Below are 17,525 nucleotides of genomic sequence, written 5' to 3'. Positions count from 1 at the left end.
AGGCCAGCATGGTACCATTCATTACACCATCCTTGTATAAATTGTAACAAATATAAACAAGAGACATTGCCACAAAGATTGTTAACATAGGCTACAAGGGAAACAAATCAACATAGTCATATTGAGTGTAGTATTTATTAGCAGTTCGCCTATATGTTTTTAGACTTTCCTATGGTTTCTCTAGCCTGAGTGCCAGTCTGTTTGTGCTATCATGTCAACTTCTTGTTACTTATTATCATGCCAAACATTGACAAAAATGCTTGGCTTGACAATGACAGCAATAGATTTGGCAAGCGCACAAACAGATCTGGGACCAGACCATGGTTTTCTGTTACTGAGGAAGGGGACCTACTCAGAAACTTGTCCCAGAGCTCCATGATCTGAGGCTGGTCAGATGTCTCGTGCAGAACAGCACGGACTCTACCACCCATCCCAATGTCCATTAGCATGGGGGTGCCATGGGGCAACAGGGATACCCTGTTATATATGGAGAGAGGGGGAGGAGAGGAGAGAGAAAGTACAGTGAGAGTGGTTATGCAAGGAGAGAAGGGGTGGAGAGAGAGGGTAAGGTGAGAGAGGGGACCAATTAGACTGGTTTCAGATCTGTTTGTGCTCTTTCCAACTCCATTGCTTTCATTGTCAAGCCAAACAGTCTGGCATGACAATTCAATAATGAGAGAGCAGAAACAGACAGCCTCCTAGGCTATTCAAATAAAAGGCATCAGTATGAGAAAGTATAAATGTACCATACAGTAGAGTACAATGACAACCAATGACCTTTACAAATGCCTACCATCATGCATAGCCTCTTCACAATCTTTTCACACAACCCTACACTTTGACAACAAACACCCATCAGTTACTTATGTAATAGCTGTTGTTTTTAACACAAACAAACACTTACTACACTTGAATGGCGATGATAATGAGGATTTATAAAAGGCTAAAGATGTGTCCAAACAAAAATGTAGAAAATAGAAGCTATGAAGGGTGAGGCATTGTGAAAGCAATCTGTCAGTCAGCCATGCAGTCAGGTAGGTATTACACCAGGTAAAGGGGAAACCAAACAGGTTCTCCTAACGTTGGTACCCTCATTGAATGTTGTTATGCTCAACAACAATAGGTAGAATTAAGTGACAACGACAGCATGGACTTAACATAATGATGGAGTCACAGTTGATTCCACAGAGGAACTTGAAATATGCAACACACCTAACTCTACATAGCAAGACTTTTCCAAGGTGAAATGTTCAGAAAATGACTAAAATCTATCTTACCTTAAACATATTATTTTAAATGATATTGTTGACTAATATAAATTCAAAACTTTACTACAAAAAACATCTAATTAACGACACTCTCATTGCTGTGGACGACAGGCCATTATCAGTCAGCAGAAAAAAACAGAGTTAGAAAGCATTCCAGAGATTGTGTTTATTGTCTGAGGCTTACCCCCCCCCCCCCCCACCCCAAGGTAATTTTCCATGAAGACACTATTCCCCTCCCTTGTGACGTGATGCAGTACCATCAAGGAGTCTCCCTCCTCTGTGCTGTGTGGGGTTGCTGATCTCCGGCCTGTCTCTTTGTGTCTCTACTCACTAAAACTATACCAGAAGATAAAATGAGCCTCAAAGCAAAACAAAAATATATTTATTCCTCAGTGGTATCACAATATTGATGAATCTGAGAGGAATAATTGATGTGACACATCCACAAACGACTTAATGTAAAAACAAATCCTTTTGGGTTATCATTATATTCATTTGTTCAGTTCTGGTGGATGTTGAGGTTTGACTTTTATAACTTATATTATGACTCATGAGGCCTTTCTGCTCTAAAATCAAAGACAGCCTGTTTCCTCACACTATTCCCTGACTCTATCCTTCTAGGCAGTGGAATTGCAAAATCAAAACCACAGCATCATCCAATTCTGATAAATATCTTGACCACAGAAGCACAGTAGTTCAGGTTCAGGAGAAAGTTGTATGAGAATGGCCAATGATGGATGAGTTGAATGTCCCCCCTTACTATGCAAAGTACTTTTTAATGAGCATCTGGAAAAGCACTATATAAAACCACAAAGTTATGTGAAGTCAGAGTACCTCTTTGCATCGTGTTCTGTCCAGGATGCCCTGGTGTTTTTAGTTGAACTCTTGGCAAACAGACGAGTTGTGTTGTGGCAGGAGCTGTCTGTGTTACACATGAGGGTCTGGAGAAAGGGGAAGAAACCTGTACTGGGGAGGTTCCTCGGGGCCACATAGCCTGGGACAGACAGACAGACACCCCAATAACAGTCATTAACAGAGTAACAGAAGGATTTCAGTCATTTGGGTAGCACTTAACATTATAACATGGAATAGAAACATACTCTGTATATGGACACTACAGTACTGTTTCTCAGTATTAATTAACTGGTATTTCATATAGACATTACAGTAATGTTTCTCAGTATTAAGTAACTGGTATTTCATAGGAAAGTAAAAATGTGTATTTTATAGGACTTACTTACAAACAATTCAACATAGTTGGTAACTACCTGACACCAAATACTGTTGGAATATACAGGTAATAACATGGTAATAAAGTGGAAACTACTGGTAATTATTAGGCCCACTGTTTCTCACATGAATCACCTTATAATAGTTAATAATATGTTATTACTTCAAATACCCTTAACGTAGTTCACATAGTTCTGTTGCATAATTTACATTCCATCATAATACAATAACTTATATTGGTGCAATAATTTTCCAAATGGTGAAATGATTGCTAAGCAAACAAATGTCCATTATGTCCAGAGAGCCTATGGAAGAAACATGAAGAAACACTGAACCTGTCTCGGAGGTCATTAATCTTGTCACACCTACAGGTGTCACATGATCAAAAGGTTACACAAACATGACTAAGCAATATCAAACACATATACAGTGAACGCTAACCTGATTATTTGGATTGGTAATGAATGTGGAGAAATGTAATGATCTATATTACTAAAAATACTGATCTCATCATTTGACCGGCCCATTACTAATAAAAACGGATAATACAGTAAACACTATGAGAATATGACTTGATGGAGGACATAGGACATTCTGAGCAATGAAGCACAGAAGATGGTGTCTTTCATTTCATCTAACCTCAGTAAACAAACATTCCATCCAATCTCTGGAGCACCTACAAATCACCACACTGGAAACAATAGAGGCCTCTGAATGACCTCTGTGGTGTCAAGTCATTTAGGGCAAGGGTCACTATCATCAACCCTCCCTGCCCTGGCATTGACAGACAAACCTTGTCTGTCAATTCTACAAAGCTAAAATAATTGGGAGTGGCAGGTGGAAAATCCTATTCGATAATTACAGATGGGGGAAAAATCGATAGTTTCATATCGGGATATTATGTTTTTGGCAATATCGCAATATTATTTTTGCGCTAGTTGGCTGTACCTGCACTAAAACTCCAGTACTTTTCCTTCATAGCTTGTTCTCCATCTTCTTTCTAAATGGGGAGCCAATTTGTTTTCAGTACTTTTATTTCCATGACTGATCAAAAGTAGATTTCTCATGGCTCTCTCTTGTCCCTCTCCAGCAGACATGTGGTCAGCAACATGTTCAGAACATCGAATCACAATAAAATCACAGTATCAAATTGCAATACATATAGAATCGTGAGAATCATAGGAATCGCAATACATATTGTATCGGCAGCTAAGTATCGTGAAAATATCGTATCGTGAGTTCAATGGCAATTCCCAGCCCTACCAATTATGCATCTTAAATGTAAGTTATTTTGGTCATGCTTTGTTCACTTAAAACTGGACAGAAACAACACAATTTACTGGTATTGCTATACGAAAGCCCATAGACCAATCATGATGGCATCTCAACTCTAACACAATTCGGTCACTCCTATTTGTATTGTTAGTTGTCTTTTATTTGCTGAATCACATGATGAGGAGCTTTGTGAGGGTCACGAGATCTCCCACGTCACATTGGCCATCTTAACTAACTCTTTAGAGTTTTACGTCAGGGAGGGAAACATACACACAAATCTTTTCATCTGTTGTTTTCAAGCTTTGGAAAAGATCTCCTGGACAAAACATTATGACTGAAGATGAAGCAAACACAGTAGTTAAACTCTGTCACTAAAGGAAATGTAATTTAATGCAGTAGTATAATGACCACATACACCTGTAAAAAAATTGTATATGATTAACTCAAGTGAAATCACTTTAGTTTAGTATTGACTAATGTATTTTCTAATCTCAAGGAGTAAATATTTTTTTAAATGTGCCATAGATTCACCAACAAGTTATTACGCAATGTCATAAATCAGTGCACCTCTCTAGAAACGGTCCTTTACTTACACGAGTCTTTCAGCTTAGGGGGGAACTGGGAGCGGGTGATGGCCAGGATGATGAAGATGACCAGTGGCCAAACCAGGAGGGCCACAGTCCAGCCCTGATGGACAGAATGCAAAGTTTCAGATCAGACAGTCCAGCCCTAACACACACCTTACATTGTTTAGATAAAAATACATACAATTTCTGAAGACAGTCAATGTTGCTTTCATTTGTTCATAGTTTTATATAAATTTGTATAAGTGCACTGAAATTACAGAACATGTAATGGTGATATAAAATGTGTGTCTTAATGTGTAATAGATCATCAGAGACTTAGAACATGAGAAAGTTAGTTTGGTATGACATCATTATTTTCGTTCAAGATGCCACTCATGCTCCTCATATAATTATTGAAGGAATAACTTTCACAATAAACCAATGGAATGCTTGTTTTTTTACATACCGGTTGTCTAATGACACCAAGGGCATTTTTCCAAAGTAAAAGTCGCAGCTGTTGGAAAAATCCGGCCATCAGTAAAGGAAGCTGGAGGAGAAAACGATGGGGAAAAAAGGACTTGTCAAATGATGTATATGTCATTGTTGAATACTATAAAATACGAATCATTATAATATGCTCAGTACTATAATATAATCAGTACTATTTGTACCATTATATAAAGTCATCAAATCATTGCATTTAACACACTATGGAAAAAACCTATAGGGTTTCGTTATGGATTCCTTGATGCCGAATTCTAAGATAGGAAAAGTGTGGAGTTTTGTCGTGTTATTTGAATGCATTAAAATCTGAGCAACTGGCTTTAATGTAGTCTATCTACTTTGTGTCTCTGTGAATATAACATTGGTTGTAAATAGTTAGAGATTTTTTTGTAAAGATAGAGAAACTAGACCATGACCTGAATTCCCTAATACAATTTGGCCAGATCTAGGCCAACATTATTTTGTATATCAATTCGATCATGTTACAGATTCTCCCCACATTAGCCTGGCTATCATCATCTTTAGAACATATTCAAATGAACACAAAACATATAACATGAAAATAACATTTAAATTTCAAATAGGTTACATTTTTTCTTGATTTTTCCCTGGTAACATAAAGTCCTTATCGGATATTATCGACAGACTCCAACCGGGACATCGTAAGAGTAACTCCTAGCAGCCGCTCTCTGTCAGTCGGAACAACTTGAAGAAAATAAAGAAAACAGGCTACTTCAATCCACAGCTTTTAGTGATTTAGTATAATTTGCGGAATAACTTGTGGGCCCAGCCAACAGTTACAGTCCAGTGTTGTCTGAATCCAAATGATTTTGCCGTGATTCTGCAGGTGCTTCAAAGACAGTCATGGACTAATAATGCAGACTAAGGGGCGGGTGTTGTAACTTGCCTGTCCTGTTTATTTGAATGTGTGTGTGTGTGTGTGTGTGTGTGTGTGTGCGTGCGTGCGTAAAATTCGCTCCCAAGCTAATATTATAAAATGTTATAACTATTTTAATGCAGGCTACAAAATGTTGTCTATGAAGTTAATTTGCCTTCGATTTGTGTTGTAATTGCTGATCCCCAATAGCTAACTGTGGTCTTAATAGTGAGTGGAAAGAAATAGGCAGCCTACGTTACCAAACACGTTACATATTGCAAACCACAACTTCCTACCCGGCACAAACTGGTTGAATCAGTTTGTTTCAACGTAATTTGTCAACGTATTGTGACGTGGATCTATGTTTAAAATACACTGGATCTGTAAAAAGTAATCAACATAAACTGTTGTTTTGAGATTGACATTTTAACCACAGGATTATTTCATTATTGTATCCCACTTTCAGCATAGACAAATCTCGTATAAAACATGTTGAATATGTGCCTTTGAAACAATGTCAGATTTTCAACTTCATATCTACTATCAAAACAAGTAACAATAGGCTGGGCATCACTTCCTACAGTAGTGTTGCCATGCAGCTATTTGGTCTCTCATCCAGGGTTTTAACCAAAACCAGCGCTGCTTAGCTTTTATATTTGTCACTGATTAGCAATGTGCTATGTTGAGAATGATTATTAAGAAACCTCTTCATAACTAAATATATTCACTGTTGCTATTGAAGTCATTCCAAAGAATATGTTCAACAGAGCAAATCAAATCAAAGTTTATTTGTCAAGTGCACAGAGTTCAACAGGTGTAGACCTAACAGTGAAATGCTTACTTACAAGCCCTAACCAACAGTGCAATTTTAAGTAAAAAATAGGTATTAGGTAAACAATTAAAAAAAAGTTAAATGACAGTGGAAATAACAGTAGTGAGGCTATATACAGGAGGTACTGGAACAGAGTCATTGTGCACTGGGGTAATATGTACATGTAGGTATAGTCCGGGTAGCCATTTGATTACCTGTTCAGGTGTCTTATGGCTTGGGGGTAAATGCTGTTGAGAAGCCTTTTGGTCCTAGACTTGGCACTCTGGTACCATTGACAATTTTATGGGCCTTCCTCTGACACCGCCCAGTGTAGAGGTCCTGGATGGCATCCAGCTTGGCCCCAGTGATGTACTGGGCCGTACGCACTACCCTCTGTAGTGCCTTGTAGTCAGAGGCCGAGCAGTTGCCGTACCAGGCAGTGATGCAACCAGTCAGGATGCTCTCGATGGTACAGCTGTAGAACCTTTTGAGGATCTGAAGGCCCATGCCAAATCTTTTCAGTCTTCTGAGGGGGAATAGGTTTTGTTGTGTCCTCTTCACAACTGTCTTGGTGTGTTTGGACCATTCTAGTTTGTTGGTGATGTGGACACCAAGGAACTTGAAGCTCTCAACCTGCTCCACTAAAGCCCTGTTGATGAGAATGGAGGCGTGCTCGGTCCTCCTTTTCCTGTAGTCCACAATCATCTCCTTTGTCTTGATTACGTTGAGGGATAGGTTGTTATTCTGGCACCACCCGGCCAGGTCTCTGACCTCCCTATAGGCTGTCTCATCGTTGTGTCGTCTGCAAACTTAATGATGGTGTTGGAGTCGTGCCTGGCTATGCAGTCGTGGGTGAACAGGGAGTACAGGAGGGGACTGTGCATGCACCGCTGAGGGGCTCCAGTGTTGAGGATCAGCGTGGCAGATGTGTTGCTACCTACCCTCACTACCCGTCAGGAAGTCCAGGACCCAGTTGCAGAGGGAGGTGTTAAGTCCCAGGATCCTTAGCTTAGTGATGAGCTTCGAGGGCATTATAGTGTTGAACGCATGTATAATCAATTACACTATTTAGGCCTAAATAGCATTTGCAAAGCCATCAACAGCTATTGTTTCAATTCAACACAGGGTTAAACTAAAAATAGACAATTCATCTCAAGCTTTGGATTCTTTCAATTATAATCTTCAAGTGAATCATTGACGATTACAATTGAAATCACGTCTCATCGAATACAACAATAAAAGTTAAAGAATAGGACTAAATGAAATACATTTTATATAAATTGCATTTAAAGTTTGATTAGATTAGATTTAGTCCTATACTTAAACTTAGATGTTTTTTTGGTTGCGATGGAGACGTGAATACAACATACAGTACCAGTAAAAGGTTTGGTCACACCTACTCATTTTCTTTATCTTTAATATTTATATAGAATATAGTGAAGACATCAAAACTATTAAAAAAAACACACATGGAATCATGTAGTAACCAAAAAAATGTTAAACAAATCTAAATATATTTTACATTTGAGATTCTTCAAAGTAGCCACCCTTTGCCTTGATGACAGCTATGCACACTCTTGGCATTCTCTCAACCAGCTTCACCTGGAATGCTTTTCCAACACTATTGAAGGAGTTCCTACATAAGCTGAGCACTTGTTGGCTGCTTTACCTTCAGTCTGTGGTCCAACCCATCTCAATTGGGTTGAGGTCAGGTGATTGTGGAGGTAGGTCATCTGATGCAGTGCTCTTTTACTCTCCTTCTTGGTCAAATAACCCTTACACCGCCTGGAGGTGTGTTGGGTCATTGTCCTGTTGAAAAACAAATGATAGTCCCACTAAGTGCAAAACAGAATGCTGCAGAATGCTGTGGTAGCCATGCTGGTTAAGTGTGGCTTGAATTCTAAATAAATCACTGAAAGTGTCACCAGCAAAGCACGCCCTCACCACCACACCTCCTCCCCCATGCTTCACGGCAGTAACCACACATGCAGAGCTCATCCGTTTACCTACTCTGCGTCTCACAAAGACACGGCGGTTGGAAAAAAATTGGACTAAACAACATATTTCCACCGGTCTAATGTCCATTGCTCGTGTTTCTTGGCCCAAGCAAGTCTCTTTTTCTTATTGGTGTCCTTTAGTAGTGGTTTCTTTGCAGCAATTCGACCATGAAGGCCTGATTCACGCAGTCTCTGAACAGTTGATGTTGAGATGTGTCTGTTACTTGAACTCTGTGAAGCATTTATTTGGGCTGCAATCTGAGGTGCAGTTTTCTCTAATGAACTTATCCTCTGCAGCAGAGGTAACTCTGGGTCTTCCTTTCCTTTGTCAGTCCTCATGAGAGCCAGTTTCATTATAGTGCTTGATGGTTTTTGCAACTGCATTTGAATAAACTCTCAAAGTTCTTGAAATTTTCCAGATTGACTGACCTTCATGTCTTAAAGTAACGTTGGACTGTCATTTCTCTTTTCTTATTTAAGCTGTTCTTGCCATAAAATGTACTTGGTCTATTACCAGATAGGGCTATATTCTGTATACCACCCCTACCTTGTCACAACACAACTGATTGGCTCAAACACATTAAGAAGGAAAGAAATTCCACAAATGAACTTTTAACAAGGCACACCTGTTAATTGAAATACATTCCAGGGGACTACCTCATGAACCTGGTTGAGAGAATGCCAAGATTGTGCAAAGCTGTCATTATGGCAAAGGGTGGCTACTTCGAAGAATCTCAAATATATATTTGATTTGTTTAACACTTTTTTGGTTACTACATGATTCCATATGTGTTATTTCATCATTTTGATGTCTTCACTATTATTCTACAATGTAGAAAATAGTAAAAATTAAGAAATACCCTTGAATGAGTAGGTGTGTCCAAACTATTGACTGGTACTGTATGTAATTCATTTGTAATGTAACTATCCAAGCATTAGACATTCTTTAAATGTTGATGTTTGGTTGCGTTGTCAACCAAACACAATTACAGTAATATTTTTGTAATACAGTAAATAGCCTAATCTTACAAACTAATGTAATAGTAGTTATTTATCCTTAAAATGAGTAACACATCCATTGCCACATTTTGAGGTTGGCCTAATGGAACTAGAAATGTCTTATGTAATCATATAAAGCTTGCAAAGGTGACAGGTCTGTGGAAGTCTTCACAATTGCTTTAATAATCTGTGCAGAATCCTGAACAGTATTGATAACTTGCGCTATGTACTTTTAATGTAATCTCAACTGCAATCCAGATCATTTGGTTGCGCTATTACATGAAGCACAGTTAAATTGTTGTATAAATAAACAAAATATCTGACATTGTATTTGAACATTATTGTGCTTTTAAATGGTTGAAAGCACAGTGATAACACATTTTGTTGATAACCAAACCAAAAATCCAACGTTGTTCTTCCATTGGAATTTGGTTGTGCTTTCAGATCAGAGGTGTCAAACATATTCCCACGAGGGGGTCCAATCCGGCCCACAGGTGGTTGAAGTAAAAAAACAACAACTAAACAACCTCAGTATTCTTTTAAATAATTAAAACCAAATTGAAACTGTGTAGAAATGATAATGGACCTATATTCATAGACTTTATTTTCATGGGGAAGGGAGATGTAAATCAGGGCTGGTTCATCAGAGTTAGACACAGTCTGTCCTTTTTAGAGCCAAAGGAGTCAAGTTACTTACATGCCCTGATTTGAGGCCCTTCAGAAGGCTTCACTCAGTTCACTATGGTGTCTGCCTAAAGTCAAGTATCTCCTTACTACTAAAACGGGTTATTCATTCATAACAAAGATATTATACTAACCTAATGGTATTTGGTTGAGAAAACACAGTGCTTGTGTAAACCTAACATACCGTTCAAAAGTTTGGGGTCACTTAGATATGTCCTTGTTTCCATGAAAACATACATGAAATTAGTTGCAAAATGAATAACAAATATAGTCAAGACGTTGACAAGGTTATAAATAATGATTTTTAATTGAAATAATAATTGTGTCCTTCAAACTTTGCTTTCGTAAAATAATCCTCCATTTGCAGCAATTACAGCCTTACAGACCTTTGGCATTCTAGTTGTCAATTTGTTGAGGTAATCTGTTGAGATTTCACCCCATGCTTCCTAAAGCACCTCCCACAAGTTGGATTGGCTTGATGGGCACTTCTTACGTATCATACGGTCAAGCTGCTCCCACAACAGCTCAATAGGGTTGAGATTCAGTGACTGTGCTGGCTAGTCCATTATAGACAGAATACAAGCTGACTGCTTCTTCCCTAAATAGTTATTGCATAGTTTGGAGCTGTGTTTTGGGTCATTGTCCTGTTGTAGGAGGAAATTGACTCCAATTAAACGCCGTCCACAGGGTATGGCATGGCGTTGCAAAATGGAGTGATAGCCTTCCTTTTTCAATATCCCTTTCACCCAGTACAAATCTCCCACTTTACCACCACCAAAACACCCCCAGACCATCACGTTGCCTCCACCATCCTTGACAGAAGGCGTCAAGCACTCCTCCAGCATCTTTTCATTTTCTCTGCGTCTCACGAATGTTCTTCTTTGTGATCCAAACAACTCAAAACCTAGATTTGTCTGTCCATAACAGTTTTTTTCCAATCTTCCTCTGTCCAGTGTCTGTGTTCTTTTGCCATCTTAATCTTTTACTTTTATTGGACAGTCTGAGATATGGCTTTTTCTTTGCAACTCTGCCTAGAAGGCCAGCATCAAGGAGTCACCTCTTCACTGTTGACATTTAGACTGGTGTTTTGCAGGTACTATTTAATGAAGCTACCAGTTGAGGACTGTGAGGCGTCTGTTTCTCAAACTAGACACTCTAATGTACTTGTCCTCTTGCTCAGTTGTGCACCAGGGCCTCCCACTGTATTTTCTATTCTGGTTAGAGACAGTTTGCGCTGTTTTGTGAAGGGAGTATTACACAGTGTTGTATGAGATCTTCAGTTTCTTGGCGATTTCTCGCATGGAATAGCCTTCATTTCTCAGAACAAGAATAGTGTCACGACTTCCGCCGAAGTCGGTCCCTCTCCTTGTTCGGGCGGCGTTCGGCGGTCGACGTCACCAGTCTTCTAGCCATCGCCGCTCCACTTTTCATTTTCCATTTGTTTTGTCTTGGTTTTCCACACACCTGGTTCACATTCCCTCATCTGACAAATTGTATATTACCCTCTGTTCCCCCCATGTCTGTGTGTGGAATTGTGTTTGTTACGTGTGGTTCGCTTCAGGCTGGTTTGCGCCGGGTATGTGTTTTACCCGTGTGTTTTGTTTTTTTGTACCGTTTGTGTACTTTGGGCGTATTCGCTGTTTTCCTCGGGCATGAATAAAGTGCACCTGTTTTCACCCATCTCTGCTCTCTTGCACCTGACTTACCTGTAACCAGTTGCGCACATCGTGACAAATAGACTGACGAGTTTCAGAAGAAAGTTATTTGTTTCTGGCCATTTTGGGCCTGTAATCAAACCCAACACCCAACCCCCCCGCCAACCCCTCTTCTACGCTACAGCTACTCTCTGTTCATCATATACGCATAGTGACTTTAACCATATCTACATGTACATACTACCTTAACAAGCCTGACTAACCGGTGTCTGTATGTAGCCTTGCTACTTTTATAGCCTCGCTACTGTATATAGCCTGTCTTTACTTACCTATTGTTCACCTAATACCTTTTTTGCACTATTGGTTAGAGCCTGTAAGTAAGCATTTCACTGTAAGGTCTACACCTGTTGTATTCGGTGCACGTTACAAATTAACTGTGATTTGATTTGCATAATTCACTTTAATAACTCTACCTACATGTATGTATGTATGTATGTATGTATGTATGTATGTATGTATGTATGTATGTATGTATGTATGTATGTATGTATACTGCTCAAAAAAATAAAGGGAACACTTAAACAACACATCCTAGATCTGAATGAAAGAAATAATCTTATGAAATACTTTTTTCTTTACATAGTTGAATGTGCTGACAACAAAATCACACAAAAATAATCAATGGAAATCCAATTTATCAACCCATGAAGGTCTGGATTTGGAGTCACACTCAAAATTAAAGTGGAAAACCACACTACAGGCTGATCCAACTTTGATGTAATGTCCTTAAAACAAGTCAAAATGAGGCTCAGTAGTGTGTGTGGCCTCCACGTGCCTGTATGACCTCCCTACAATGCCTGGGCATGCTCCTGATGAGGTGGTGGAAGGTCTCCTGAGGGATCTCCTCCCAGACCTGGACTAAAGCATCCGCCAACTCCTGGACAGTCTGTGGTGCAACATGGCGTTGGTGGATGGAGCGAGACATGATGTCCCAGATGTGGTCAATTGGATTCAGGTCTGGAGAAGGGGCGGGCCAGTCCATAGCATCAATGCCTTCCTCTTGCAGGAACTGCTGACACGCTCCAGCCACATGAGGTCTAGCATTGTCTTGCATTAGGAGGAACCCAGGGCCAACCGCACCAGCATATGGTCTCACAAGGGGTCTGAGGATCTCATCTCGGTACCTAATGGCAGTCAGGCTACCTCTGGCGAGCACATGGAGGGCTGTGCGGCCCCCCAAAGAAATGCCACCCCACACCATGACTGACCCACCGCCAAACCAGTCATGCTGGAGGATGTTGCGGGCAGCAGAACGTTCTCCACGGCGTCTCCAGACTCTGTCACGTCTGTCACGTGCTCAGTGTGAACCTGCTTTCATCTGTGAAGAGCACAGGGCGCCAGTGGCGAATTTGCCAATCTTGGTGTTCTCTGGCAAATGCCAAATGTCCTGCACGGTGTTGGGCTGTAAGCACAACCCCCACATGAGGACGTCGGGCCCTCATACCACCCTCATGGAGTCTGTTTCTGACTGTTTGAGCAGACACATGCACATTTGTGGCCTGCTGGAGGTAATTTTGCAGGGCTCTGGCAGTGCTCCTCCTGCTCCTCCTTGCACAAAGGTGGAGGTAGCGGTCCTGCTGCTGGGTTGTTGCCCTCCTACGACCTCCTCCACGTCTCCTGATGTACTGGCCTGTCTCCTGGTAGCGCCTCCATGCTCTGGACACTACGCTGACAGACACAGCAAACCTTCTTGCCACAGCTCGCGTTGATGTGCCATCCTGGATGAGCTGCACTACCTGAGCCACTTGTGTGGGTTGTAGACTCCGTCTCATGCTACCACTAGAGTGAAAGCACCGCCAGCATTCAAAAGTGACCAAAACATCAGCCAGGAAGCATAGGAACTGAGAAGTGGTCTGTGGTCCCCACCTGCAGAACCACTCCTTTATTGGGGGTGTCTTGCTAATTGCCTATAATTTCCACCTGTTGTCTATTCCATTTGCACAACAGCATGTGAAATTTATTGTCAATCAGTGTTGCTTCCTAAGTGGACAGTTTGATTTCACAGAAGTGTGATTGACTTGGAGTTACATTGTGTTGTTTAAGTGTTCCCTTTATTTTTTTGAGCAGTGTATATATATATATATATATATATATATATATATATATATATTACCTCAATTACCTCAACTAACCGTTGACCCCCGCATATTGACTCTGTACCTGTACATAGCCTCGCTATTGTTATTTTATTGCTGCTCTTTAATTATACGTTTTTTTATTTTAAATTTTTTCTATTATTAAAACTGCATTGTTGGTTAAGTGCTTGTAAGTAAGCTTTTCACTGTAAGGTCTACACCTGTTCTTTTCAGCGCCTGTGACAAATAAAATTTGATTTGATTCTCCAGATACTCAACTAGTCTAAAGAAGGCGAGTTTTATTGCTTCTTCAATCAGAACAACAGATTTCAGCTGTGCTAACATAATTGCAAAAGGGTTTTCTAATGATCAATTAGCCTTTTGAAATGATAAACTAGGATTAGCCTACACAATGTGCCATTGGAACACAGGAGTGATGGTTGCTGATAAACGGGCCTCTGTACGCCTATGTAGATATTCCATATAAAAAATAAAAAAATTGGCCGTTTCCAGCTACAATAGTCATTTACAACATTAACAATGTCGATACTGTATTTCTGATCAATTTGGTGTTTTCTTTTAAAAAACAAGGACATTTCTAAGTGACCCCCACCCTTTTGAACGGTAGTGTATATTGAACTATTTCAGACTTTAAAAAACCTGAAAAACATATACAATGACTTGCAAAACTCCTCTCTCATAGCCAAACAACTAGTGGCAATAGCCAACTCTTGAATAGGATTATTGCCTACTGTTGTGCTATAGTAGTCAACTCTCATTATTAAAAAAATAAACTCTCAATTGTACAAGCAAACTGTATTTGATCAACTGATAAGATACATTCTGAGGTTTTTCCTCTTGAAATGAACCAATACATGTCCTCATCGTCACTGAACATATTTGCTTTCTCAGGAATAAAAACAGGGCTGGGTCTAGTTCTTTGAAAATAGTCTCTTTAATGGGGGTCACCTTAGAACATCTTGACAGGTGATAGCTTTGTGTCAGTCTCAGTCCTTTTGTTGTAAGAAAAAGGAAAGAAAAAGGATTATGTAATCAGGGAAAATACAGTATGAGCTCTGATTTAGAGTCTTGAAAATAGTTTAAAATTAAATCCTTTCCCAAATGAGTCATACAAGTGGAAAAATACAAAAATGTCACAACATTGTCATTCAATTTGTATACAGTATATGTAGTCTGTAGAACAAACGTTACTGTAATTGTAATCTTTGTCAGAGTTATGTTGATATCTGATCATATAAAAAAAATATTATATTTGGGGTTTCAAATATTAATCCATGTTCACTATGCGGCTTTGAACTTACCTTTTAACAGGTCAAGTGGAACAAAAATGGCACATCAACATACTATATTTAGCCACTTATCTGCTTCTCTCTGTTGGAAAACTGCATTGTCAACCAAGCAGCAAAGTTTCTATCATAGGCTACACACAAAAGAAAACAAAACAAAATGAAAAAAGGTTTCTCAAGCTCACCAAAATGTGGTACAACATAATAAGGAAGATTCACAACCAAATAGACTTTGAATTGGCAGAAGTAAATGAAAGAAGACACTGCTCTTTCAATTCATGTTAACCCAACAAATAATTCCCCTGAAAGTATTCAGACCCTTTGACTTTTTCCACATATTTGTACATTACAGCCTGATACTAAAATTGATTAAATAGTTATTTTACCTCATCAATCTACACACAATACCCCATAATGACAAGGCAAAAACAGGTTTATAGAATTTCTCTCAAGCTCTGTCAGGTTGGATGGGGAGCATTGCTGCACAGTTATTTTCAGGTCTCTCCAGAGATGTTCGATCGGGTTTAAGTCTGGGCTCTGGCTGGGCCACTCAAGGACATTCAGAGACTTGTTCCAAAGCCACTCCTGCGTTGTCTTGGCTGTGTGCATAGGGTCGTTGTCCTGAGCGCTCTGGAGCAGGTTTTCATCAAGTGCCTTTTACTGAGGAGTGGCTTCCGTCTAGCCACTCTACAATAAAAGGCCTGATTGGTGGAATGCTGCAGAGATAGTTGTCCTTCTGGAAGGTTCTCGCATCTTCACAGAGGAACTCTGGAGCTCTATCAGAGTGACCAGTGGGTTCTTGGTCACCTCCCTGACCAAGGCCCTTCTCTACCGATTGCTCAGTTTGGCCAGACGACCAAACTTCTTCCATTTAAAATTGATGAAGGCCACTGTGTTCTTGGGGACCTTCAGTGCTACAAAAATATTTTGGTACCCTTCCCCAGATCGGTGCCTCGACACAATCCTGTCTCTGAGCTCTCATGGCTTGGTTTTTGCTTTGACATGGATTTTCAACTGTGGAACCTTATATAGACAGGTGTGTGCCTTTCCAAATCATATCCAATCAATTGAATTTACCACAGGTGGGCTCCAATAAAGTTGTAGAAACATCTCAAGGATGATCAATGGAAACAGGATGCACCTGAGCTCAATTTCAAGTCTCACAGCAAAAGGGTCTGAATACTTAAGTAAAAAAGGTATCTGTTTTTTATATTTTATAAATTTGCAAAGAAATCTAAAAACCTGTTTTCGATTTGTTATTACGGGGTATTGCGTGTAGATTGCTGAGGATTTTCTTATTTAATCAATTTTAGAATAAGGCTTTAACGTAACAAAATGTGGAAAAAGTCAAGGGGTCTGAATACTTTCTGAAAGGAACTGTATACCATTATTTGCAGCCAAATCTGATTATCATTTTCACACATAATAGGTGGTGCCATCATGATTGATAAAACAATGGTTTATATATGTAAAGTTAGCAGACATGAGTGCAAACAAGTGAAAATAAAGTGGTGACCTTGAAAACATCTGACCTATAAAACGTATTTGAAGCTTTTTGTCTATTCACAGTTTGCACAATTCTCAAAACAATAAAAACATGACACAACAAAAACACTATTAGAACATATATTGTATATATATACAGTTGAAGTCGGAAGTTTACATACACCTTAGCCAAATACATTTAAACTCAGTTTTTCACAATTTCTGATATTTAATCCTAGTAAAAATTCCGTTTTAGGTCAGTTAGGATCACCACTTTATTTTAATGTGAAATGTCAGAATAATAATAGAATGATTTACTTCAGCTTTTATTTCTTTCATCACATTCCCAGTGGGTCATATTCAAATAGTATTTGGTAGCATTGCCTTTCAATTGTTTAACTTGGGTCAAACGTGTCAGGGTGCCTTCCACAAGCTTCCCACAATAAGTTGGGTGAATTTTGGCCCATTCCTCCTAACAGAGCTGGTGTAACTGAGTCAGGTTTGTAGGCATCCTTGCTCACACATGCGTTTTCAGTTCTGCCCACAAATTTTCGATAGGATTGAGGTCAGGGCTTTGTGATGGCCACTCCAATACCTTGACTTTGTTGTCCTTAAGCCATTTTGCCACAACTTTGGAAGTATGCTTGGGGTCATTGTCCATTTGGAACTCATTTGCGACCAAGTTTTAACTTCCTGACTGATGTCTGGAGATGTTGCTTCAATATATCCACA

The 17,525-nt window shown here is 39.5% G+C and overlaps 1 protein-coding gene across 1 annotated transcript in view; it reads right to left on the bottom strand.

Annotated features, from left to right (window-relative positions):
* The window catches only part of abca12 (ATP-binding cassette, sub-family A (ABC1), member 12), a 93,541-nt gene extending 87,833 nt beyond the window's left edge, over positions 1-5,708 (bottom strand). The window contains exons 1-5 of the mRNA XM_029711593.1: positions 5,433-5,708; positions 4,806-4,886; positions 4,367-4,460; positions 2,103-2,262; positions 353-477 (exon numbers count right to left, since the gene is read on the bottom strand). Coding sequence (XP_029567453.1) covers positions 353-477; positions 2,103-2,262; positions 4,367-4,460; positions 4,806-4,874 — 448 coding nt within the window. The 5' untranslated portion in view covers positions 4,875-4,886; positions 5,433-5,708. The remainder of the gene's footprint in view (positions 1-352; positions 478-2,102; positions 2,263-4,366; positions 4,461-4,805; positions 4,887-5,432) is intronic.
* Positions 5,709-17,525: the final 11,817 nt, after the last annotated feature.

The sequence above is a fragment of the Salmo trutta genome, chromosome 24 (assembly GCF_901001165.1).
Source record: "Salmo trutta chromosome 24, fSalTru1.1, whole genome shotgun sequence".
Lineage (NCBI taxonomy): Eukaryota > Metazoa > Chordata > Actinopteri > Salmoniformes > Salmonidae > Salmo > Salmo trutta.
This window is presented reverse-complemented; position numbering and strand designations above follow the sequence as displayed.